The sequence below is a fragment of the Gopherus flavomarginatus genome, chromosome 6, assembly GCF_025201925.1.
Source record: "Gopherus flavomarginatus isolate rGopFla2 chromosome 6, rGopFla2.mat.asm, whole genome shotgun sequence".
Classification (NCBI taxonomy): Eukaryota; Metazoa; Chordata; order Testudines; family Testudinidae; genus Gopherus; species Gopherus flavomarginatus.
Window position 1 is genome coordinate 46,345,211 of NC_066622.1, and position 25,995 is coordinate 46,371,205.

Below are 25,995 nucleotides of genomic sequence, written 5' to 3' on the forward strand. Positions count from 1 at the left end.
AGATGCCCTGCAAATGGCAAGTGGCCATCAGACAGTGCGGAGCAGTGCGGCAGAGCTGTCTAATTTCCTAATATTGTGTAGTGCTGCAGCTCATAGATTTCATCTCAAGTAGGGTGTGTTAGGATCAAAGGATTAAATACATGTTTGAAAATGACTGTTGACAGAATTTCAACATAGTTTCACTCACCGAGGTAGACAGTTGATTTTTATTTTTTCTTTTATAGAACTCTGCTAGCCAAAACATAACCTATCTGTGCCTTATTTTTCTTCATCCATAACCTTCTCACCTTTGTAAAACAGATTTAAAGATGGAAGAAGTTAAATAAGTGAAAAATATTACTTTTTATTATTATTTGTGGGATGTATTTGTTTGAGTAATTTTGCAGACCTGCTCTAAGGTTCAAAAGTGTGTTGTGTTATTTATTTTAACTTTTATTTTTTTTCAATTTGTTAGGATCTCAGCAGCAAGGATATGAAGAGAGACTTGTACATAGTTGCACAAGTAATTCGAATAGGTACAGTATGGTTTGCTAAGTAAATTTTTTTATATTAGCTCAAAATGAAAAGTATTTTTAAAACGTATCTTATACTGAATTAACACTGTGATGAATTTTTCCAGTCAGAAAGCTCCATCACAGACCCTACCTCTTTGTTGAAACACAAGTTCAAATCATGGCATTATAGATAAGTGTTAATACGTTTTAGTAATTGGTAGACAGTGATTTTCTTGATCTGGAACATAAGACTTGGGTAAATACCCATTTGGAAAGAGAAGATTATCAGTTTTATCGTGCACCCTTCTAAGCCTTGAACACAAGATGTAGGAAAGTCCCAAAAAATGGGACATCTGGTCACCCTAATGTCAGTGTACCTGGTCATTCAGAATTGTAAATCATTTGCAGATGGATAAATACAGGAACTCTTTTTTGTTGTGTGCCCGATGACCATAAATGGCTGTGGCAGCTTTTTGAGACACACTGTTGGCAAAAAACCTGCTTAATGGGGATGCATTTAACCAGTGCCAAGGTATTAAGATATTGGGGTTTTAATTGAGAAGAGGCCGGATAAATATTTCTTGTATTTGTGTCAAGTATACTAGTTTATTTCTAGTTTTTTAAAGCTGTTTAAAAATCTCATCTCTTAGTGGGACAATAGTTTAATCAAAATAATAGTCTGTCTACAGAAATGTCCCAGTTAAAAAGTTTCTATGTAACAATTGAAAGCATAATTCGTATATATAAGAATATGAAAAGAGGAACATAGACAGTCTAGAATACCTATACAATACATTGATAACTTTATACTGTAGTTTGTACTGTATGTATGTGTACACATTCACATAGAGAGAACAGAAAGATAGGAGCAGAGAGAGCAGCTGCATGTTAATTTCTAACCAAGCTGTCTGTTTCAGGTCGCATGCTGCTGAATGATTCCAAAAAGGGCCCCTCCCATCTACATTATCGTCGCCCCTATGGCTGTGCAGTATTGAGCATCATGGATGTACTTCAATCAATCTCTGAACTAAAGGAAGAAAAAGATTTTGTTCTCAAAGTTTACACGTGAGTAACACACCAGAGGGAGAAAGAAATTGTGTGAGCAATTAGTATAGGTCAGGTGTCTTAATACTACATGAATACACATGTGCCACAAACCAGAGATTCAGCACTGAGCTATAAATTACATGTAAAGGATTTATATTTTTTGTGAGATCCTCTTTGTGACAGGTTAGCATGACCTGCTCTCATGCATACAGAAAAAACCCCTAAATAAATCTCTTGCAGAAATGTGCAAGTGTATGATGCTTACGCTGATGAATTCTCCAGCCTTCTAATCCATTTTACTTAGCTGGCTGATGCTAATGCTGAGCTCTTTAAAGAATAACCATTGTAGCACACTTTTCAGATGTTTCTTTTCATAGGGAAGCAAGCTTGGGGATGGGGGGGAGAGCATGAGCAGGGAAGTTTCTACTTGCCCTTGCTTTTTCTTACAGTTGCAAGACAGCTAGTGAGCCTATAGGAGATATACTAAAACTACATGCAGCTCCATTTTAAAGATATGATGTTTCAGCCAGGTTGCATGACAAGAAGACATATTTTGGAATATTCCTTGAATATACATCACTTGGGAGAATTCATAAACTGTCCTTTTTTGTGTTTCTTACTGATGTTGCTCTCAGTGCTACTAAGCCTAACTTTTAAAAGCCTAAAGAATGGCTAGAGCAGTATTCTGCAATCTAGAAGCGGGGGAGAGAGAAGCCTAGGTTTGGCTACGCGGGTGCAGGGAAGAGGAAAGGAGCAGTAAGGCTTAAGGGTGGGGAAAGCTGCATGACCATAGATCCACTCTGAATGTCCACTGCAAAAGTGCTGCTGTGACTAAATCATTTGGCATCTCCTTGAAAAACTACATTCCCTCCCTGCACTTGGTACAGTTTCCTAATGCACATAGCTATAGGAGCAACTCATGCATACCGGACTACAGTTTTGAGCATATCATCAGCTGAAGCTTTGTCTCTGCTCCCACAAAAGAGTACGTCTTCAGAAGCATGTGTCCAGGCTTACAGATTTCTGATGTACACCCCCACTTTTGCAGAAAAGGTGAAACAGGCGGGAGGGGGCGACAAGGAAAAGGCAGCAAAACATGAGAGAGCAAATATGTATAAAAATAGAAAGCAGAAAAGCAGGGAGGGAGATGTAGGGGGTAAAAAAAGCATGGAAACAGGGAGATTGAGGGGGGAGAGAGAGAATTGATAGAAAAAAGCAGAGATACTGCCATGCCATAAAGAGTTGTGGGGGCTTCCACGGAGCCCGTAGATCAGTCTATTGCATATAAATAAAAGCCAGGGAACCACTGGGTTAAAGACTGAAATGTTGACTGTCATTCATAATATGAGTGAAGACTTTCCTGATGGAAAAGCAGGAAAAGTTCAAGCATATTTCTATTTTTCAGTCAAGTTTGTAGATTGAAGTCTTATTTTGAACCTTTAATATGCAGTTTACTTCTAGCTTTAACCTCAGTGGCATCATCTGCCTTTGACCTGCTTAAAATAAATCTGTCAGATTTTCCAGGCTAAACTGAAATTGTCTGTCTGGCTTCTATTCACAACTGCTCACAGAGGCTGCTTTATTGGATCAGTATTGCTTTCTGATGGTTAATTAAATAGAGAACATTGGCAGTTATTTTCTCAGTGTGCTGGGATTGTTCATAGACTGTCAGTTTGCACGGGAGGTCCACTAGTAGTTTACCTTCATCCTTTGAAAGATGCTAATCAGATTAGTGAATAAATACCCACACACACCTGACCCAAGACTTTCTTCTACCTGCACATTCCCATCAGTATTCAAATTCTGTTCCATACTGGTGTTTGAGTGACAGACTTTTTGAAAACATGCTGGTAGGTTTAATTGCCCTAAAAGCAATCACCGGCTGTTCTTTCGCCCCAAGAGATTGTTTTGCAATAACAAGGATTAGTATTTTAGCTGTTGCTTTCAAAGGTTTACAGTCTGAAATATTTTTAATTTAAAAAGGTAAAATACTCAGATTTTCAAGGTTGAAGGTGCTTTCTTGTTTTAGGAGCATTAATAGAGATTAAAATATATGTTACATTTGGGAATTATGGCTGTAAATTCAGATTATTTTCGAAGTGATTTGCTTACCGTTCTGGAATTCTTTAGTAGATCTGTGTGGGATTTAAATCCACTTGAACTATCAGTCTGTACTAGCCATACCATGCATTTGTTGTTGAAGGGCTTTGTTAACACTAGCTGTAGGAGAAATGATGGATGGATATTGTGTTGGGTCAGAGGTTTAGGTGTCAAACAAAGTAAGGCTTTTGTACTCCTTAACAGCTGATGGTCCTACAGCATCCAATAAGGATGATGAAAATTGGCAAACATTACATTTCTTCTGGACAACTTGGTCTCGGAAACAACTGAGAAAATATTCATCAGTTCTCACAGTCATCACCTCTTTAAATAACAGAAAATGATAAAATGTGCAATAGCTCATGTCAGCTTCCATTAAAGCAGATTCAGTCATTGGTGCACTTCTCCTTCAGTCAGGCATGTCTTTTCAAATACCTTTTGTTTAGATTCAGTTTCGTGTTCTTGTGCACTGTGCCCACTTCAGGACAAAAGGCTATTCGTCTGTATTGGTAACTAAGGGCCAGATTTTTAAAGATATTTATATGCCTAAAGGTCCACATAGGAGCCTAGTGGGATTTTTCAAAACTGCCTAACTCCCTTTGGAACTTAGGCACTTGGAACTTTCAAAAGTGCCTAGGTGCATACATCCAACGGGAGTTAGGCAGCTTTGAAAAATCCCACTAGGCTCCTACCTGCATCTTTAGACACCTAAATATCTTTGAAAATCTGGCCCTAAAACATTGTCTGTATTTATAATGGCATGATATAACTTTAGGAACCATAGTATAACTGTATGTTTTAAACTGTATACCTTCCTTTCAGTCTATCAGCAGTTTATGTAACTATTAGAAAGTTGTGAATCCCAAAAGGAAGCTATATTTGAAGATAAGAATGCTAATTTCTTCTTCCTCATTTAGCAGAGGCACCACCAGTAGTACAGGATGAAGTGCTCTATCTTTCTCTTCTAAAGTATCAGGATTTAGAATTTAAAATTTCACATGCAGAATTGTACACTCTGTTTAAAAATAGCCTTATCCTAAATGTACATTGAGACTTCGGTTGTTTTTTGTTTGTTTGTTTGCTTTTTTTTTCTAAAGCACTATACAATATTGAAGTAAAAAATGCAAAAGTTGCAGGGTCAGATGTAGTATCCTGATGGAATCCTCACTATTTTACTGGTGGATTTTATTGTTTTCTACTCCCTATGTAGGCTGGCATACCGTCATTGAATTGATGCTTGTACTGTACTTAGAAGTATGTGTCATAGCCTCCAGTGTTGTCATTTCTCTTGTGGTCTATGCTATTTCTTTTGACTTACATTTTATATAGTCTATATTATAGGATATTTATATTTCTTTCACATTGCAGTAACCCTCATAAATGTCATTGTTTAACATAACAGATTATCCCTGAGACTTCACAATTATTTAATTTCTTTTCTAAATTTTAAATTGATTTTTTTACTTATGAAAGATGTTGAATTGACAACGCTGGGAACTGAAGTCCTCTATTTAACCACAAATCAGATAAAGCATGTTAGGCACTTCCCTACACAGCCAGCTACTTCTGTACTTCAAGAGAGCTCCCATAGGTTTCTTTTCAGAGTCCTATGTGAAGTACTAGTAATACATGCTAGACCTAGCTAGATCCTCCCTACCTATGACCACGTGCTCCCACTTTTGCATACCCAGAATGGCCAATTCTTGTCTATATGTTGTTTCCACATCCACCATCATCCCACTCTTCAGGCTGCGGCTTTACAGCTTCAATTAATTCCCTGAATGGACCAGGCAGCCAGAAGGTTGTGCATAAAGTTAACTTTTCCATGGAGAGAGATGGGTAAATTATTTTGCCCCATTGACTACAGAATCAGACAGAACTGCTATTGGGAGATAAGCACTCTGGGTGCTGCTTTAGCCATATGCACCTGGGTCAGGAAGAGTGGCTATGTACATTTGCATGGCCTTAAGGTCACTAGCCGGCTTCAACTCTGGCCATAAGGGGCCATTCTGGGGCAAGAGTGTCATATGGTTCTTGGTCTACTCAAGATAGTTACGTCCCAGGCAGACTGCGAAGAGCTACAAAAGGATCTCTTAAAACTAGATGACTGGGCAATAAAATGGTAGATGAAATTCAGTGTTGATAAATGCAAAGTATTGCACATTGGAAAACATAATGCCAACTATACATATAAAATATATATTCTAGGTCTAGCATGTATTACTAGTACTTCACATAGGACTCTGAAAAGAAACCTATGGGAGCTCTCTTGAAGTACAGAAGTAGCTGGCTGTGTAGGGAAGTGCCTAACATGCTTTATCTGATATACATCCAATCAATTTGCAGCGGCAGTCAAAAAAGCTAATAGAATGTTGGGAATCATTAAGAAAGGTATAGATAATAAGACAGAAAATATCATATAGCCTCTGTATATATCCATGATATGCTCACATCTTGAATACTATCTGCAGATGTGGTCATGCCATCTCAAAAAAGATATATTGGAATTGGAAAAGGTTCAGAAAAGGGCAACAAAAATGATTAGGGGTATGGAATAGCTGCCACATGATGAGAGATTAATAAGACTAGGACTTTTCAGCTTGGAAAAGAGACTACTAAGGGGGGATATGATTGAGGTCTATAAAATCATGACTGATGTGGAGAAAGTAAATAAGGAAGTGTTATTTACTCCTTCTCATAACACAAGAATTAAGGGCCATCAAATGAAATTAATAGGCAGCAGGTTTAAAACAAACAAAAGAAGTAATTTTTCACACAGTGTATAGTCAACCTGTGGAACTCCTTGCCAGAGGATATTGTGAAGGCCAAGACTATAATAAGGTTCAAAAAAGAACTAGATAAATTCATGGAGGATGGGTCCATCAATGGCTATTAGCCAGGATGGGCAGGGATGGTGTCCCTAGCCTCTGTTTGCCAGAGGCTGGGAATGGGCGACGGGATGGATCACATGATGATTACCGGTTCTGTTCATTCCCTCTGGGGCACCTGGCATTGACCACTGTCGGAAAACAGGTACTGGGCTAGATGGATCTTTGGACTGACCCTGCCTGACCATTCTTATGTCTCTGCCCAGACTATCAAACTGGCCAGTTTGGTGGAGATTTTATGATGTGGATATCTGTGTGCTAGGAGTTAGACTGACACCACCAATCCATTGCAAATACTATAGGCTATTAGTTGCCACTAGATGGTACCAACTTTCAGTCACTATCAACTTGGGGTGGATTCAGTCCAGTAACCTAAAGGTGAAAGGTGTATATCTCATTATCTATTTATTCCTCTCTTTTTTTTTAATTGCATTTAAAGAGTGAAACGAGTGAGCTTGTCAACCTATTTTGCTCCATCATTACTCTTTTGAGTGCATCCTTCCAGGTCTTTTAAGTTTATCTTAACACACATAGAGACATAAAATTTCTGCGTTCCAGCAGTCCATCTAGTCAAGCAGTCCATCTGGTGCTGTATTCAGTTTACAATTGGTCAGAACCAGAGATAAGAATCTTTCAGCAGGCATATGTGGAATAATCTGACCCATATATAGGTCTCATCCTGATTTCTGTTAGTTAGTGATTGTCTTAAGCCCTGAAGTACAAAGTTAATATCCCTTCCAAAAGTTATATTTTCATTAAAAACAACAACTGTGGATGTTCTTGATATCCATATAAATATCTAATTGCTTTTTGCATTTTGCTGATTTCTTGGTCTCAACAGCTTTGTCTAGTGATAAATTCTACCGTTTAACTACATGTTGTATGAAAAAACATTTCCCCTTATTGGTTTTGAATTTCCTACTTTTTATTTCATTGAATGTTACCTTATTCTTATGTTACACACACCCTGCAAGCCTTTTAATAGAACAGTATTCTGTTTCTGGATCTTGACCTTTTCCCCACTCCGAGACAGTTCAGGCTTAACAATACTCTTTATGCCTTTATGGAAGATTCGCAGTGTTCTCAGCCACCATTGCACTCCCCAATCCTGGAACTGGCATATTATGGACCGATCCCCTCAGCATAAGTTAGAACAGTCTAAAGGCCTCATATCAGCAGTCAGGGTGGTGCTCCCAATGTAGAGGAAGGTGTGGGTGGGACAATGGGAAGAGACTATGTGATAAAGGATTTCTTGTAACCCTTGATTAAAGAGTGAAAGAGGTGAATTTGTGGTGGAAGTAGGTGTAGGAAACAGCCTTGAGGCAAAAGTAGCAGCTTGGGCTGAGATCTAATGTGGACGCCTTCTACTGTTTAGGAGTTGTCTGGGGCTGAGGGTGGGAGAACGCTTCCCCTTTGCAGCCAGGGGAGAAGTGTGCATAGACACAGAGGAAAGAACTGTGGCCTGAGTAGAGCAAAAGTTTGTTTCATGCTTCTGGTTTGGATGGAGCCAGACAGCTTTAGCTAGTCTCAGAGTATGTCTACACTGCAATTAAATAACCATGTCTGGCCTGTGTCAGCTGACTCGGGGTTGTGGGACTCAGGCTAAGGGGCTGTTTAATTGCCGTGTGTAGATGTTCAGGCTTGGACTGGAGTCTGGGCTCTCGAACCCTGCAAGGAGGGAGTGTCCCAGAGCTCAGGCTCCAGTCCAAGCCCGAATGCCTACACTGCAGTTAAACAGTCCCTTATCCCGAGCTCCGCGAGCCCAAGTCTGCTGTAGACATACCCTCACAGCATACAATTGCCATAACTGAGCTACTCAACATTGGGCCAGATAAGCTTTTTTAGGTGGAGAATATAGGAAATGTAAACAAGACTGAAAGGTATATAATATTTAAACAGGGATTTTACAGGTGTGCAAATCAGAATGGTTGTACAAAAATTCAGTTTATCTTACCATTCTTTTAGAGCCTGACTTGTTGTTGTTAAAGATTTATGTCTGAACAAGATTGTTCCTTTCACAATCCAGTTTTTCCTGCTTCTTAATCCTACAGTCATATTACAACCTTGCAAAGAGGATATAATTCCACAGTTATAAGCTTATTACATAAACCATGAAAAGATTTACTTTATTTATAATACATTTTAATTATATACCCATAAAACTATTTTTTAAAATGAAGTAAAAACTAATAAATCTAACTGTATAAATCATTTTTATCTCACTTTTCTTGGTTGCCTGTATTTTTATATCTCTATATGACCTTTTTGTCTTTAATTCTTTGCTCCTTTTACCTTATCTCCATTGGTTTTCCTTTCCGTCTTCCTTAAACCGATCTCACTTTTTTCTTATTCCTGCTTTCAGTTTTCCTTTTTGTCCTCTCTTCCACAGTCCTATTACTCTCTTCCCCTTTTTCCTTATCTGACAGAACCTTTTGGTTTTAAAATTCCTTTTTCTTATTGCAAGTATATTGCCTAAATGCTTTTCCTCTTGTAACACTCTTTCATTGCTATTTGCCCAACTGGGTAGTGCCTTCATTTTACTTCTGCCCCCACAGTGTTTTACATTATAGCCTAATGCTGTGTGTGAAACATTCAGCATTGTGAATTTACTATGGAAGCAACCAATGAAAAAGGAAATTTGGACTGCAAAGAAGGACTTTTTATTTAAATAGAAATATATTTGATCACTAGTAAAATGCCCAAAGAAAACTATGAAAAGTTTATTAATGATGAATGTATTTAGGTCTAAATTTTCAAACTTAGATGCCTAAAATTAACCAGCTAGAATCAGATCCTTGGCTTTGGCCAAAAAGTGCAACTTAAAAGGGTGGTTGGTGCAAAAATGGCTTTAGGCCACCTTTTTGGTATCTAGGTTTTGGGCCAGTTTATCTTAAACAGGTCCTCTGTCATAAGGTAGAGTAGGCTAAAGGCTGCTCTAACTTGCATGTGCTTTTCTAAAACGAGTCACAATACAGAATGCAGGGTAGGCAAGTAACATGGGGCTGCTTGTAAGTAATATGTTAAAACCATCTGCTCAATGTTTGCTTGTTTCAGGGAAAGCAAACAAAATCTTGTGATGTAGATAAAGAGGCATAAATTGGCAGTCGTATTCTTGTGTTATGTAAATGGTATCATGTTGCAAATATTGTCTGGTATTCAGTTCATTTATCATAGGGATGATCTTTCTTAGAATAGAAAGGTATGTTAAAGATCAAATTTATTTGACGTTCTGGAGTAAGGATTGCAAGGAAAGGCCAGCTAGATTCGGCTTTAGTAGTTTAGGAAGAAAGGGACCTGTGAAAGGATTCCAGGATCTTGTAAGGAGAGGAATGGATTGATGCCAGTTAACTGAGAGAAATATAATTTCAAAAACAAGAGGTCAATGAATGAAATTAATGAGGAACTATGGTATAAGAAATTTGGGCCAGGTTTCTTAACACAAATGATGGCTGGCATGGAACAAGCTGCCAGAGTCAGCAATAGATTTAAACCAAAAAAAAATCAATTCAAGAGGGAGTTGGACACATTCATGGAAGCCAATGTTACCCAGGATTGTAGCACTATCCAATTTATCAAGTTACAGGATGAGAGAATGTAAAGTTGATTTGAAGTTCCTAGCTTTATCAGGACAGACATCTATTTTCATTCAATAAAAAAGAAAATGACCAAGAGTGTTCTCTGAGAAAGTACTTTCTCTCCTTATGCTGTTGCTGGACAGCTTGGGGCCATAGAAATGGCAAAGAAGTTTCTTGCTCATCATGCAGTGGGTGGGAAAGCTTTAAAATTATATCTAAATTGAACAATTCTAAATGTACTGCGTAGGCCATATGAAATCTGCTGAATTATTGAATTTACTGGTACAGTGTCACACAATACAAAGAGAAGCTTTTATTTAGACAATAGATATCAACACTGACATGGGGCAGAGATACAAATCTGTAGTATCTTGAGATAAAAAATACAAAGAAAACACTCTTTTTCTCAAAAGTAAATTTAATGCTGGTGAAAGGAACAGTTCAGCTCTGTAAACTAAAGTCCTGTACCCTCAGAACAACATGGATAACAGCAGTTCAACCTTCCCTACACTGCCACTCTTATGTACCTCTACCTTTTTTTGCAGAGATCCTCTTTAAGAGTAAGAGGTGTGACAAAGTTCCTCCTCTACGTTGGTGGGTCCTGCACTTATTGGCAGATTTGCTCACCTCAGTGATCTCCCCCACAGTCTGGATCAGCTCCTCCTGTGTCTGATCAGGAGTTGGGAGGTTTGGGGGGAACCCGGGCCCGCCCTCTACTCCGGGTTCCAGCCCAGGGCCCTGTGGATTTGCAGCTGTCTATAGTGCCTCTTGTAACAGCTGTTTGACAGCTACACCTCCCTGGGCTACTTCCCCAAGGCCTCCTCCAAACACCTTCTTTATCCTCACCACAGGACCTTCCTCCTGGTGTCTGATAACGCTTGTACTCCTTAGTCCTCCAACAGCACACCCTCTCAGTCTCAGCTCCTTGTGTCTCTTGCTCCCAGCTCCTCACACGCACTTCCTCTCCCCTGGCTCCTCCCCATCTGACTGGAAAGAGCTCCTTTTAAAACCCAGGTGCGCTGATTAGCCTGCCTTGATTGGCTGCAGGTGTTCTAATCAGCCTGTCTGCCTTAATTGGTTCTAGCAAGTTCCTGACCAAACCCTGCTCTGGTCACTCAGGGAACAGAAAACTACTCACCCAGTGACCCAGTATATTTGCCCTCTGCCAGATTACTGCACCCCACTGGCCTGGGTCTGTCACATATCCCTCCCCCCTGCTCAACACCAAGGGGTTGGGCAGCTTCAGAAGCCAGACAGTGCACACGTGACAAGCCATCGGCGTTGCCGTGACGGCTCCCTGCTCTGTGTTGCACACGGAACTGGAAAGGTTGGAGGGATAAGAACCACCTGGTCACCCTTTTATTCTTCCTCTTGTTCCGCTGCATCCATTGGAGAGGGGCATGGTCGGTCACGAGGACAAATCTGTGCCCGAGCAAGTAGTAGCGCAATGCTTCCATGGCCCATTTTACGGCGAGGCATTCTCTCTCCACCACTGCATATTTTTGTTCCCTCGGAAGGAGTTTCCTACTAAGGTAGAGAATTGGGTGTTCCTCCTCCCCAACCATCTGATAGAACGGCCCCCAACCCCACTTCCGATGCACCTGTCTGCAGGATAAATTCCTTGGAGAAATCAGGGTCTATCAGTACGGGGTTACTGCAGAGTGCAGTCCGTAGGTCTGTGAATGCTTCCTCTGCTGCGTCAGACCACCTCACCAGATCAGGTCCATGGGCTTTCACTAGGTCTGTCAGGGGGCTTGCCCTTGTGGCAAAGTGGGAGATACATCGTCGGTAATACCCCACTACACCTAGAAATGCCTGGACTTGTTTCTTGCGATGTGGTCGCGGCCAATTTTGGATGGCCTCCAACTTGTTCACTTGGGGTTTTACCAGACCTTTCCCCACAATGTAGCCAAGATATTAGGCCTCTGTAAACCCTACAGCGCACTTGGCAGGGTTTGCTGTAAGGCCACCTCTCCTGAAGGTAACAAGGACTGTCTCCACCTTCTCTAGGTGACTTTCCCAGTGTGGGATATGAATGACCACATCGTCCAAGTAGGCAGCAGCATAACTGTTATGCGGGCATAATAGCTTATCCATAAGGTGCTGGAAAGTAGCTGGGGCCCCCATGTAGTCCAAAAGGGAGGACAGTATATTGAAAAAGACCCTCTGGTGTACAGAACGCAGTCTTTTCCTTTGCTTCTTCCGCAAGGGGAATGTGCCAGTACCCCTTTGTCAAGTCTAGAGTAGTCAAGTACCAGGCATTACCCAGACGGTCCACTAGCTCATCTATGCTAGGTATGGGGTACGTGTCAAACTGGGTGTCATAACATTCCTTCCCAGTTCTGGACCTTAGCGTCCAAAATATGGGTACTAGCATGAGTTTCCCTAAGCTTAATTACCAGCTTAGGTCTGATATGCTGCCACCAATCAGGAATTTTCCAGGGCCTGATACCCTCTGGTCCCCACAAAACCTTCCCTGGGGACGCCAAGAACCCAGATCCCTTGGGTTCTTAAAACAAGGAGAAATAAGCGCTGGCATCAGTGCTGGCAACGGTTCTGGTGCTGGCTGCTTTCCCAGTTCCTGGTCTGGGACTGGAAGCACTGTGGCTGTTGCCATTGTTGGCATGGGATCCGGGTCCACTACCTCTGTCTGGGTCTCTGGTAACACAGACGGGGCCTCTGTGGACGGCTCAGAACAGGAATGGGTCTGGAAGCTTGCCTGGTTTGGCTACATGTAACCATTCCCACTCTCTTGGGCTGTTTCACCTGGTTGGCCAAATCTTCCCCCAGTAGCATGGGGATGGAATAATTGTCATAGACTGCAAAAGTCTACATTCCTGACCAGCCTTTGTACTGGACAGGCAGTTCAGCTGTCTACAGCTTGTGACATGAAGGGGTAAATGGTCACTTGGGCCTTTGGGTTGATGAATTTGGGGTCGACTAAGGATTGGTGGATAGCTGACACTTGTGCCCCCATGTCTCTCCATGCGGTAACCTTCTTTCCGCCCACTCTCAAAATTTCTCTTCGCTCCAAGGGTATTTGAGAGGCATCTGGGCCTGGGGATCTTTGGTGTGATGGTGGTGTAATGAACTGCACTCGGTTGGTGTTCTTTGGGCAGTTGGCCTTTATATGTCCCAGTTCATTACCCTTAAAGCATCTTCCAGCTGACTAGTCACTGGGTCGAGGTGGGTTACTGGAGACTGGTGAGGTGGAAGAATAGGGTGTCTGTGGCTTTCCTTGGGTTGTAGGTGGGGTCTTTGGCTGCCCTCAGTTGTAGGGTTTATTGTCGGTGTGCCCTCTGGGGTATTCGTTCCCCTTGACAGTAGCTTTTTTCTTTTCTGCCACTTCCATCCATTTGGCTCCAATCTCCCCCCCCCCCCGATTACCGTTTTGGGTTTTCCATCTAGGATGTACCTTTCTATTTCCTCAGGAACACCATCTAAGAACTGCTCCATTTGTATCGGGAGGTGCAGCTCATCCATATTGGTAACCTTTGTTCCTGATATCCAGGCCTCATAATTGTTTGCAATGTGGTAGGCGTGTCGGGGGAATGACACATCTGGTTTCCATTTTAGGGTTCTGAACCGCCGACGGGCATGTTCAGGTGTTATCCCCATTCTGTATCTGGCCTTGGTTTGAAAAAGTTTATAATCGTTCGTGTTCTCCTTAGGCATTTCAGCCTCCACCTCTGCTAAGGGTCCACTGAGCTGTGGCCTCAGTTCTACCATGTACTGGTCTTCAGAGATGCTGTACCCAAGGCAGGCCCTTTCAAAATTTTCTAAGAAGGCCTCAGTGTCATCACCTGCCTTGTAGGTGGGAAATTTCTTGTGATGTGGAACAATCATTGGCGCAGGGTTGTTAGGATTGGCTGGAGCATCCTGCCTGGCCCGCGCCAAGTCCATTTCATGCTTTCTCTCTTTTTCCCTCTCTTCACTCGTTTTTGTTGTTTTTCCAGTTCTCATTGGTGGGCTGCATCTTTGGCTTCTTGTTCTCTTTTATGGGCTGCCTCTTTGGCTGCTTGTTCTCTTTTGTAGGCTGCCAGTTTGATGTTTTCTTCCCTTTCTTTCAGCTCCACCTCTTTTTCTCTTTTTTCCATTTGTTGCCTGTGGTCTGCTTCTTTGATTTGTGCCTCTGCATCCATTTTTGCCTTGGAAGTCATGGTTCCTGTTTTCTTGTGCTGGGGTGCCCTCTGGTGTTTTTTTTGTCTAAACTACTGGCTCTCTGTTGTCTCCTGGGGTTGCTTAGCAACAGAGTCCTTTTTAACTTACTAGCCTCTCCCGAAGAGTTAAAAAGCAAAAGAGAACTCTCTTTCGTTTACAAATGTGTTCTGGCTGGAGTGCGTTGCTGACCACTTAAGGCTGCTTTGTTTTACAAACAACCGTCGTTAAACCTTAATAGCCCTCCCTATGCACAGCTAGATGGAGCAAGGAAAAAAAATTCTCTAGTTGCAGTTTAAAAAAATAAACCCTTTCCCTCTGCTTATAACCAGCTAGAAGAGAAGCAAATTAATAATCGTACTGGCTTTTGGATTCTTATCTTTCCCATACGCTGCACACCATGTCATAGCATTCCTTCCCAGTTCTGGACCTTAGTGTCCAAAATATAGGTACTAGCATGAGTTTCCCTAAGCTTACTTACCAGCTTAGGTCTGATATGCTGCCACCAATCAGGAATTTTCCAGGGCCTGATACCCTCTGGTCCCCCCAAAACCTTCCCTAGGGACCCCAAGAACCCAGATCCCTTGGGTTCTTAAAACAAGGAGAAATAAGCCATTCCCCCAACTCTCCCCCTCCCAGAATTTCTCTCCCTGGGCTATTCTGAGAGATACTGATCCAACCTCTTAAATCACCATACAGAGAAACATCTCCCTTCCCTCTCACAAAGAGGCAAACAGATTCAAGGAAAACAGAGAGAGATTCTATCTCTCCCTCCTCCCGTCTCCCCCACCAGTCCTGGTGAGTTATCCCAATCCCCTGGGATAAAACAAGGGAAACAAGAAAAAAAAATCAATCAGGTTCTTTAAAAAGAAATCTTTTAATAAAAGAAAGAAAAAGTAAAGAATTATCTCTGTAACTTCAAGATGTAAATATACAGGGTCCTATAGCTTACAGATACCAGAGAGAGACTTTCCCCCTAGTACCAATACAAATCAAAATATTCCCAGCAACTACACATATAAAAGTTAACCAGCCAGATCCACAATTGCAAATAGAGTAAAACAATTAAAAAGCCTAAACCGCCTGATTTTTACCTTCTATTTGAAAAGAAACTTAGAGAGCCTGTAGTAATGTCTGGTCTCTCTCAGACCCTCCGAGAGAAGAACAAAGAACTGACACCCAAACTTCCCTCCACCCAAATTTAAAAGTATCTTGTCTTCTGATTGGTCTTCTGGTCAGGTGTCCAGTTTCCTGCTTGTAACTCTTTACAGGTATAAGAGACATTAACCCTTAACACTCTGTTTATGACACTGGGATACTTCATTTAGTCGCCGGAAGTCATTGCAAAACCTTGTGGTGCCATCAGGTTTGGGCACCAGCACGATTGGGCTGGACCACTGACTGTGGGATTCTTCAATGATCCCCAACTCCAGCATTTTTTTTACTTCTGCTTTTATTTCCTCCCTTATGGCCACTGGCACCCGATAGGGCCTCATTGTTATTCTGGCCCCAGGGTTCGTAACAATGTGGTGATACGTCTCGGTTGTTCGACTCAGTTTTGTCGAGAACACATCTTGGTTCCGGAAGATCATCTCAGACACTTCATTCTTTTGGTCTGGTGTTAAATCAGGAGACACTCTCACCTGTTTGGAAGGTTGTTTTCATGGGTTAGGTCTTTTTGGACACTTATGCACGCCTCTTGTGCATGCCAGGGTTTCAGAAGGTTGAGGTGATAAATCTGTTCTTGTTTTCAGGGTCCTGGCTGCCGCACCTTGTAGGTTACTTCTCCCACGGGTTCAACCACCTCATAGGGCCCCTGCCATTGGGCCAAAAGCTTGATTTCTGCCATGGGTCCCAACACCATCACCCGATCCCATGGTTGGAACTGTTGGACTTTTGTCTGGCAATTGTAATAGGTTCTCTGGGCCTCCTGGGCCTTTTCCAAATATTCCCGTACAATAGGGGTGACCCGGACTATCCGGTCTCGCATCTGTATTACATGTTCTATTATATTTCTCCCCTCATTGGGTTCCTCTTCCCAGATCTCTTTGGCGATGTCTAGTATGCCACGGGGGTGACGCCTGTATAATAACTCGAAGGAGGAAAACCCAGTTGAGGCCTGAGGTACCTCCCGGATAGCGAACATAAGATAGGGTAGTAGGGCGTCCCAATCCTTCCTGTCCCAACTTACCACCTTCCTTATCATAGCTTTGAGGGTTCGGTTAAACCTTTCTACCAACCCATCAGTCTGCAGATGGTAGACTGAAGTTCTCAAGGTATGTATATGGAGTAGCGTACAGAGGTCCTTCATTAGTTTTGACATAAATGGGGTTCTTTGGTCTATTAATATCTCCTTTGGTAGACCCACTCTGGCAAAGATCCCCACCAGCTCTTTGGCTATCGTTTTAGAGGCCGTGTTCCGCAGGGGGATGGCTTCTGGGTAGCGAGTAGCATAGTCCAAAACAACAAGTATATATTGGTGGCCCGTGCCGCCTTCCCCAGGGGTCCCACTAGATCCATGGCTATTCGCTCAAAGGGGACCTCTATGATGGGAAGGGGTACTAAAGGTGCCCTCAGGTGGGGATGGGGACTGTGCAGGTGACACTCTGGGCAGGACGCACAGTATCTCCGTACTTCTTCGTGTACTCCGGGCCAGAAGAACCATCATAGGACTCGTGCCAGGGTCTTCTCTACGCCCAAATGCCCCCCAAAAAGGTGACTACAAGCAAGACTTAATACAGCATTGTGGTGTTTGTGAGGTACTAGGATCTGCTGTTATCTTCTGCCCCTGTATTGGTGCAACCCGGTATAAGAGATTCTTATGAAAGAGGGTCCTGGTCCCTGGGTTTTCGCTTCCATGGGGATCCCATCTATTTCAGTCACCTCCTTCCTAATGTTGTCGTACCTTGGGTCTTCGGCCTGGTCTCATCCAAAATTTCCTCTTCTGGGACTAATCTGCCCAAGATCTAGGGGCCCAGTCTCTGTTGCCTCTACTGGTTCAGAAACGTTAAGGTGGGAGTCAGATTCGGGTGCTTCTCCCTCTGGGGTGGCCTCCTTTTCAGCTGCTCAGTTCCACCTGACTACGAGAGTGACCCTCTGGCTTTGAGTCAGTATTTGGGTTCCCAAGGCCTTAGCTGCCCTCCTTTCCCTTTTCGACTTTCTACCCTGTCTGGAAATGGAAAATAAATCTGGGGATATTTCAGAGAAAACCGGGGGTTGACAGTCTACTATGGAGGCCTCACTAACTTCAGGGTTCCCCTTTTCCTCCAATCCTCCTACTGGGAGTAAGTTTCCAAACCTGGGAAGTCCCTCCCTATGAGCACCGGGTATGGGAGTTTAGGGACTACACCTGCTGCTACCTCAGTAGTGTTCCCCAGAATTTCGAGTTTTACTGGGATGGTGGGGTAATAACCAACTGTCCTGTGGACGCATGTTATCCCCGTACGCTTAGCCCGCAGCAACTGACTACACTTCACAAGCTTCCCCGAGACAAGCATGATAGCACTCCCCGAATCAATCAGTGCTGTGGTTTCTAACCCATTTAGCTTTACTGGTCTGGTGTACATATGTGGGGTTAGTGACACCCCCACAAGGTGGATTAAGGAGCACGGGTCTGCCCAGTTCCCCAGGTTACACTGCATCGGCTTCTCAGCATTGGGACATTGTGCAGCTATATGTCCCCATTCCCCGCAGGCATAACATCTATATGAAGCCATAGGCATTCCCCGGTCTCTTGGTTTGGGCAGTCCAACCTCATGATCCTCTTCTCTCTCAGTTCTCTGACTCTTTGTGGCTTCTGGTGAGCCTTCAGCCCCTCTCTTTTTCCACCTGGGCTCCCCTGGTGGCCCCGTCACTCGAGCTCTAGGGCTTAGTGCTGCTAGTTTAACCCGGGGTGCTTCTTCCTTAACTGGTCAGGTCAGCTCTCTCGCTGTCCTTCGCCTCTCTACCAGTGCAACAACCTCATCATAGGTGGAGGGTTCGTTCTGGCTTACCCAGGTACGAAGGTCTGGCGGTAGCTCCCTCATGTATCGATCGATGACCAGAACCTCTAGTATGTCTTCTGGACTCCGGGACTCCGTTCGCAACCACTTTCATGTTAGATGGGTGAGATCATACAATTGGGACCGCAGGGTTTTATTTTCCTGGTACCTCCACTCATGATACTGCTGGGCCCGCACTGCAGTCGTTACCCCAGATCTGGCCAGGATCTCTGTTTCAGCTGGGGGTAGTTTGCTGCAGCCTCTTCAGGCAGATCATAGTAAGCCTTCTGGGCCTCTCCACACAGGAATGGGGCAAGGATGCCAGGCCACTGATCTCGAGGCCAAGCCTCCCATAGGGCTGTCCTCTCAAAGACCAGAAGGTATGCCTCTACATCACCCTCCCGCATCATTTTCTGCAGCCAATGGCTGGCCCATATGAACTGCATCCTATCATGGCCATGGTTCAGCTCTGTAAGGGTCTTTACCTGGTTTACCAGTTCTCGCAACATAGCTCGGTCTTAAGAAGCCTGGTCCATCAGCAGGCTATTAGTCTCTTGCTGCAGCCTCACTGCCTCCTGTTGGGCAGCTGCCTGGAGACAGATAGCATCCTGCTGGGCCGCCGTCGCTTGTATCAATGCCCGCACTAAGTCTTCCATTGTGGTGAAAAAAAATAAACCCTCTACCTCCTTTATTTTTTTTTTTTAAATCACCCTCCTTCTTCTGCCGTGCTGTGCACACCAAGATCCCACTCCTGACACCAGTTGTGACATAGTTCCTCTCTACCTTGATGGGTCCTGTGCTTATTGGCAGATTTGCTCACCTCAGTGATCTCCCCCACAGTCTGGATCAGCTCGTCCTGTGTCTGATCAGGAGTTGGGAGGTTTGGGGGGAACCCGGGCCCGCCCTCTACTCCGGGTTCCAGCCCAGGGCCCTATGGATTTGCAGCTGCCCTCTTGTAACAGCTGTGTGACAGCTACACCTCCCTGGGCTACTTCCCCAAGGCCTTCTCCAAACACCTTCTTTATCCTCCTGGTGTCTGATAACACTTGTACTCCTTAGTCCTCCAGCAGCACACCCTCTCAGTCTCAGCTCCTTGTGTCTCTTGCTCCTAGATCCTCACATGCACTTCCTCTCCCCTGGCTCCTCCCCATCTGACTGGAGAGAGCTCCTTTTAAAACCCAGGTGCCCTGATTAGCCTGCCTTGATTGGCTGCAGGTGTTCTAATCAGCCTGTCTGCCTTAATTGGTTCTAGCAAGTTCCTGACTACTCTAGTGCAAACCCTGCTCTGGTCACTCAGGGAACAGAAAACTACTCACCCAGTGACCAGTATATTTGCCCTCTACCAGACTCCTGCACCCCACTGGCCTGGGTCTGTCACAGAGAGTAGTTCATTCTCCATAGCTATCATGCTGCGACAGGCAACAGATATGCCAGATGTGACTTTAGAGAGGGATGTTGACACCTGTACAACTAAGACTTAGATTGAAACCTTACAAATCTGTATGAAACCAGTGGTCTAGAAGTGAAAGGGGTCCATACAGACCCCACTACCAAACTTTTCAGTTATTTAATTCCCTTTTGAACATATTCTGGGAAAATTTAGTTTTACTTTTTAGTTCTTTTTCACCGCTCAGATGGTATGCTTGAAATATAGCATCCTATTTCCTGTTGTACACACAACTTTTTACTGTTATAATATTCAGCATTTTCTAAAAGGCTGTCAGGCGAGAGCAGAAGCTTCTGCTAACTTATTATACCTAACAGAACATGGGTCTATAATGTGAAAGCTGTAGAAAATGACCAGTTACTTCTTTACAGTTAGCCTGTTACTCCTTATGCCATTGAGTGCTCAAGTTCCATGAACATAAATGCTGAAAAATTGTTGATGTTTTTGTCTGTCTTGACAGCAGCTGGTTTTTCTCCTGTCTAATTTTGCCAACATTATGTGCCCTTTTAAAAAAGAGGAATTAACATCCTTCATATAAGGAAAGCCTCAGGGTAAACTGCTTTTATCTTCCTGAAGTTTTGCATCTTTTCAGCAGCTGAAAGCTATGGTCTGTAAAGATGAACAAATGAGGAAAATCAGTAGGGCAGAGGTTTAGTTTAATAACAAGCCAACATTACGTCAGAATAATTAGGTCTCTTTGCTGTTGAGAAAAAATATAGCAATGGGGGAGGGATAGCTCAGTGGTTTGAGCTTTGGCTTGCTAAATCTAGGGTTGTGAGTTCAGTTCTTGAGGGGGCCTCTTAGGGATCTGGGGCAAAATCAGTACTTGGTCCTGCTAGTGAAGGCAGGGGGCTGGACTCAATGACCTTTCAGGGTCCCTTCCAGTTCTGTGAGATAGGTATATCCCCATATGTTATGTTATCATGACTTCAAAGGCATCTTAAACATCTTGTAGCTGTGTTATATTCAAAATAACCTGGCCAGTAGTCAGAATTGAGAAGATCTTAGTCCTGGTCTAAGTTTTTGTCCCAGAAGAACTATATCAGTTAGGAAAGATTGGGGTGGGGGTGTGTTCTGGTTTTTTACTGATGTAGTTATATTAGAACCTCACAATTACGAACTGACCAGTCAACCACACGCCTCATTTGCAACCAGAAGTATGCAGTCAGGCAACAGCGGAGACCAAAAAAAGCAAATACAGTACAGTGCTGTGTTAACATAAACTACTAAACAAAATAAAGGGAAAGTTTACCAAAAAAAAAAGATTTGACAAGGTAAGGAAACTATTTCTGCGCTTATTTCATTTAAATTAAGATGGTTAAAAGCACCATTTTTTCTTCTGCATAATCATGTTTCAAAGTTATATTAAGTCAACGTTCAGTTTAAACTTTGGAAAGAACCGTATGGTTTGTTCAGAGTTACAAACATTTCAGAGTTACAAACAATTTCTATTCCTGAGGTGTTCGTAACTCTGAGGTTCTGCTGTATATACCGGTACAACCTCTAGTTTGAATGCTGTTATATCAGTGCAGTAGTGCCTTATACCAGTATAGCTTATTCCCTATCATAGAATGTCAGGGTTGGAAGGGACCTCAGGAGATCATCTAGTCCAACGTGCAGCTCAAAGCAGGACCAATCCCCAGACAGATTTTTGACCCAGATCCCTAAATGGCCTCCTCAAGGATTGAGCTCATAATCCTGGGTTTAGCAGGCCAATGCTCAAACTACTGAGCTATTCCTCCAATATGGGAATAAGCTATACTACTATAAGGACTTTTATACTAGTATAACTTCATCCACGCTAGGAAAGGTCATACTGCTTTAACTATGTCAGTATAGATAAAGCAAGACAACTAGCAAAGAAAGGTATACACGATCCAATGAAGTTAGATGAATTCAGACTGGAAACAAGGCATAATTTTTTAACAGTGTGGGTAATTAACCATTGGAAGAATTTACCAAGGTGTGACATTCCCCTGGTGTTATCTGGACTGGTGAACTGCTAGGTCACTCCAATCCTTGACTCTGGGAGCCAGCCTTACCCTGCTCTGCTATGAGAACCCCCACTCCTGGGCTGTTCATGCACAGCCTCTAGCATGTAAGCTGCTCCCAGCTACATGAGTGAGCACTTTTGGCCAGACGCTGCTTGGATTGTGCAACTGAATGACACTAGCCAATATCTCCAGACCCAGACACAACCCTAGGAACCTCCATCTTGCAGTGTCCAATTATGCCCGCTGGACGCTGCAAGCTTGTATGAGTTCGTCAGTTTAACAAAGAAATTGATATGTACCAGGCTTGTTATCCCAAGAGGAGTCTCTGACATACTTCAAACCAAACCCTCTGCTTCAGGTAGAAGAAACAAACAAATTTATTAACTACAAAACATAGATTTTAAGTGATTATAAGTCAAAGCACAAGAAGTCAGATTTGGTCAAATGAAATAAAAGCAAAACGCATTCTAAGCTGGTCTTAACACTTTCAATGCCCTTACAAGCCTAGATGCTTCTCATCACAGGCTGTCTGGTTGCCCTTCAGCCAGGATCTCTCCTTAGATAAGCATTTCAGTCGCTTGGTGGTGATGTCTGTAGATGGAAGTGGAAGCGAAAGAGCATGGCAAACATCTCTCCCTTTTATCATGTACCTTCTTCCCTCTTGGCTTTGCCTCCCCCACTTAGAGTCAGGTGAACATTACCACCTCGTAGTCCCAAACTGACCAAGGGAAGGGGGGTGACTCACTTGAGAGTCCAACCGATCCTTTGTTGCTGCCTAAGCTAGTGTCCTTTGTTCCTGTGAGGCTGGGCTGGGTTTGTCCCATACATGCCCTGATGAGATTAAACACCCTATTATACCAAGTCATCTGGCACAGGCCAGCTGCAGGCTTTTAATTGCAGTGTAGACATACCCAAAGAGGCTTCTTGAGTCTGTTCCACGATCAGTATTTACAGAGAAAAGATCCCTTGAATTATCTTTATTTGCAGATATAAATAATTCAGCCAAGTGTAGAAATGGAGTTCAACCAAAGCTTTTACTTTACATCAGGAGTTCTCAAACTATGGGGCGGATCTCCAAAGGGAGGTGAGGGAATGTGTCAAGGAAGTCGCGAGGTGTGTACCTTTTTTTTAAGAGCTGTGGCTGTCAGCCCCAGGTGCCTGGGGCTTGTGCAAAAGGGCTAGGCACACCTGGGAGACAAGGATAAAGGGAACAGGCAGAGCTTTGCCACTTGGGGCTGACAGCCAGAGCCCAACCACCCAGGCTTTCACTCTCCTTCCCCCCTTCTACATCCCTCACCAGGAGGCGGCCCGGGCTCAGGCTCTCTTCCACCCGGCAATCACTCAGCTGGAGGTAGCCGGGCTCTGACTGTCAGCCCCAGGGTGGCAGCAGCAGCACAGACGTAAGGGTGGCAATGGGGCACTTAGTTTGCTATGAAAAGTTGTTACAAATATCACTTGTCACATTGCCTCCCTTCTGTGTGGCTGCTGGTGTGGCACTGCCTTTAAAGCTAGGCACCTGTCCAGCAGCTGCTGGTCTCCACTCTGTCTTCAGAGCTGAGTGGCGGTATATGTACTTGTGGGGGCGGGGGGCATAAACGACTACAGATACAAAGAAGGGGGACCTGATCAAATAAGTTTAAGAACCACTGCTTTACATGAAGAGGAGAGTACTAATGAGAATTAGATGCTACATTTACATACTTAGTTAGTGTAATAATTTATTGAAAATGTATGCATTTTTATTGAGGACTGAAAGACTGAAAAGGCAACCTCTCCCTCAGTTATATGTGAGTCCCAGACTGAGTGAGTGTGGATGGATGTGGGTACCGGGCTTGAGGGGAGAAGGGCAGAAACAAGGGGAGAGTAAACTTACAGTGTCAAGACAGCCACTGGGCTGCTGTATAGGACTGGCTTAAAAAGGAATCCTGTTTTGACCTGGGGAGGTGTTCTACTTGTTTTTAACATTAGAAATGTCGCATATCACGTGTGATCATCTTTGGTTTTGCTTGAGGACCACACAGATGTCTCAAAGAATGTGTGTTCCCTACTGTCATTGTTCAAGTGAATGGGTGAGGGGAGTCGGGGGAGGAATCTTTAACAAAGCTGTATTTTCTCTAAAATGTTAATTAGTCTGACATAAAACAGGTGTTAGCAGAAATAGTCTTAAAAAGTCTGACTAAAACTCCTCTCCTCTTTCAGTTGCTCACCTTTCAGCCTCTTGAGACAAAGGCCTGATCTACACTTAAAAGTTTTATTGGCATAGCTGTATCAGTTAGAAGTGTGAAAAATTACACCCCTAACCAACATAGCTATGTTGGCAAAAGCTCTAGTGTAGATGCAGTTATACTGGCAAAAAAAGTCTTCTGTTGGTATGGAGAATGAGGAAGATATCTGTAAAAAGAACAGGAGTACTTGTGGCACCTTAGAGACTAACAAATTTATCTGAGCATAAGCTTTCGTGGGCTACAGCCCACTTCATCAGATGCATAGAATGGAACATATAGTAAGAAGATATATATTGTGACAAAGTTCCTCCTCTACCTTGGTGGGTCCTGCGCTTATTGGCAGATTTGCTCACCTCAGTGATCTCCCCCACAGTCGGGGTCAGCTCCTCCTGTGTCTGATCAGGAGTTGGGATATTTGGGGGGAACCCGGGCCCACCCTCTACTCCGGGTTCCAGCCCAGGGCCCTGTGGATTGCAGCTACCTATAGTGCCTCCTGTAACAGCTGCATGACAGCTACAACTCCCTGGGCTACTTCCCCATGGCCTCCTCCAAACACCTGCTCTGGTCACTCAGGGAACAGAAAACTACTCACCCAGTGACCAGTATATTTGTCCTCTACCATACTCCTGTACCCCACTGGCCTGGGTCTGTCACAATATATATACGGAGAACATGAAAAGGTGGAAGTTGCCATACCAACTCTAAGAGGCTAATTAATTAAGATGAGCTATTATCAGCAGAAGAAAAAAATCTTTTGTAGTGGTAATCAAGATGGCCCATTTCAGACAGTTGACCAAAAGATGTGAGGATACTTAACATGGGGAAATAGATTCAATTTGTGTAATGACCCAGCCACTCCCAGTCTATTCAAGCCCAAATTAATGGTATCTAGTTTGCATATTGATTCAGGTTCAGCAGTTTCTCGTTGGTATTTGTTTTTGAAGCTTTTCTGTCCCCGTGGGCCCTGCCACCCAGGCAGTCCCTGACCATCACTAACCTGAACTTGCACTGTGGCCACTGCTTCAGCAGTGAGGAGCTCATCCAGGAAGGTGCAGAATGTGGACTGGGGGTCTACAGCATGTGGGGTTGGGCTGAGAGTGTGGAGTGCAGGCTGGGGGACAGAGTATAGAGGGTCGGGGGGCTGAGTCCTGAAGTGGTTGAGCTGAGAGGCTCCAGGGAGGGGTTGTGTGGGATGTGGCCCTGATCCCAGGGGATGGAGGAGGAGGCCAGGGGAGGTTGCAAAAGGCAGATGGGGATCAGCCCCTGATTAGAATTAATCTCTCTACTGTGTTAGAATGTGTTTCTCCTAACTAGGCTAGATTCACTAATTCACTGTGTTTCCTATGCAACATTTTGACAATGGAAAACTATTGGCAACCTGGTCTAAATCAGCCAGGTAAATTTGGTTTATGGAGTGGCCCAAAAGTAGCTGGAGCATACCAGTGAATCTTATACCGTATGAGGTACAATCATACTGCATCCGAAAAGTGCATATATCTTGGAGGTACTTAGAAAATGTTACAGTTGTTGGTGAGGGCTGGCTTTTTATCTAGGTCAGGTAACATTTCTATGATATTTGCAGTGATGTTGTAGCCATGTTGGTCCCAGGATATGAGAGAGAGAAGGTAGTATTTTTTTTATTGGTGAAAGGTGTGATGGGTTAGATCACGGAAACCCCATTGGGGCTGCCAACTGATGTGCCAAGACTACTTCTGCCCCTACTTTCCCTGCCAGCTTGGGACTCCAGCACCCTATCTTGTTGAGCCAGACATGCCAGTCTGCTCCAACACAGACCCAGAGTCTGAACCACGTGCCCCAAAGCTGCAGACTTAACTGAAAGCGACTTAAGAAGTGTTCCTGTCTTTAACACTCAGATGCCCAACTCCCAGTGGGGTCCAAACCCCCAAATAAATCCATTTTATCCTGTATAAAGCTTATACAGGGTAAACTCATAAATTGTTCACTCTCTATAACACTGATAGAGAGATATGCACAGCTGTTTGCCTCCCCCCCCACCAGGTATTAATATATACTCTGGGTTAATTAAAAAGTAAAAAGTGATTTTATTAAATACAGAAAGTAATAGC

At 43.5% G+C, this 25,995-nt stretch overlaps 1 protein-coding gene and 1 long non-coding RNA gene across 10 annotated transcripts in view; one reads left to right on the plus strand and one right to left on the minus strand.

Moving 5' to 3' along the window:
- The window catches only part of DOCK3 (dedicator of cytokinesis 3), a 603,350-nt gene that overhangs the window by 369,279 nt on the left and 208,076 nt on the right, over positions 1-25,995 (plus strand). For all 8 annotated transcript variants that reach the window (XM_050957666.1, XM_050957672.1, XM_050957667.1 and 5 more), the window contains exons 11-12: positions 455-515; positions 1,412-1,559. In XM_050957666.1, the coding sequence (XP_050813623.1) occupies positions 455-515; positions 1,412-1,559 (209 nt within the window). The remainder of the gene's footprint in view (positions 1-454; positions 516-1,411; positions 1,560-25,995) is intronic.
- The window catches only part of LOC127053374 (uncharacterized), a 68,337-nt gene that overhangs the window by 42,034 nt on the left and 308 nt on the right, over positions 1-25,995 (minus strand). The window lies entirely within an intron of this gene.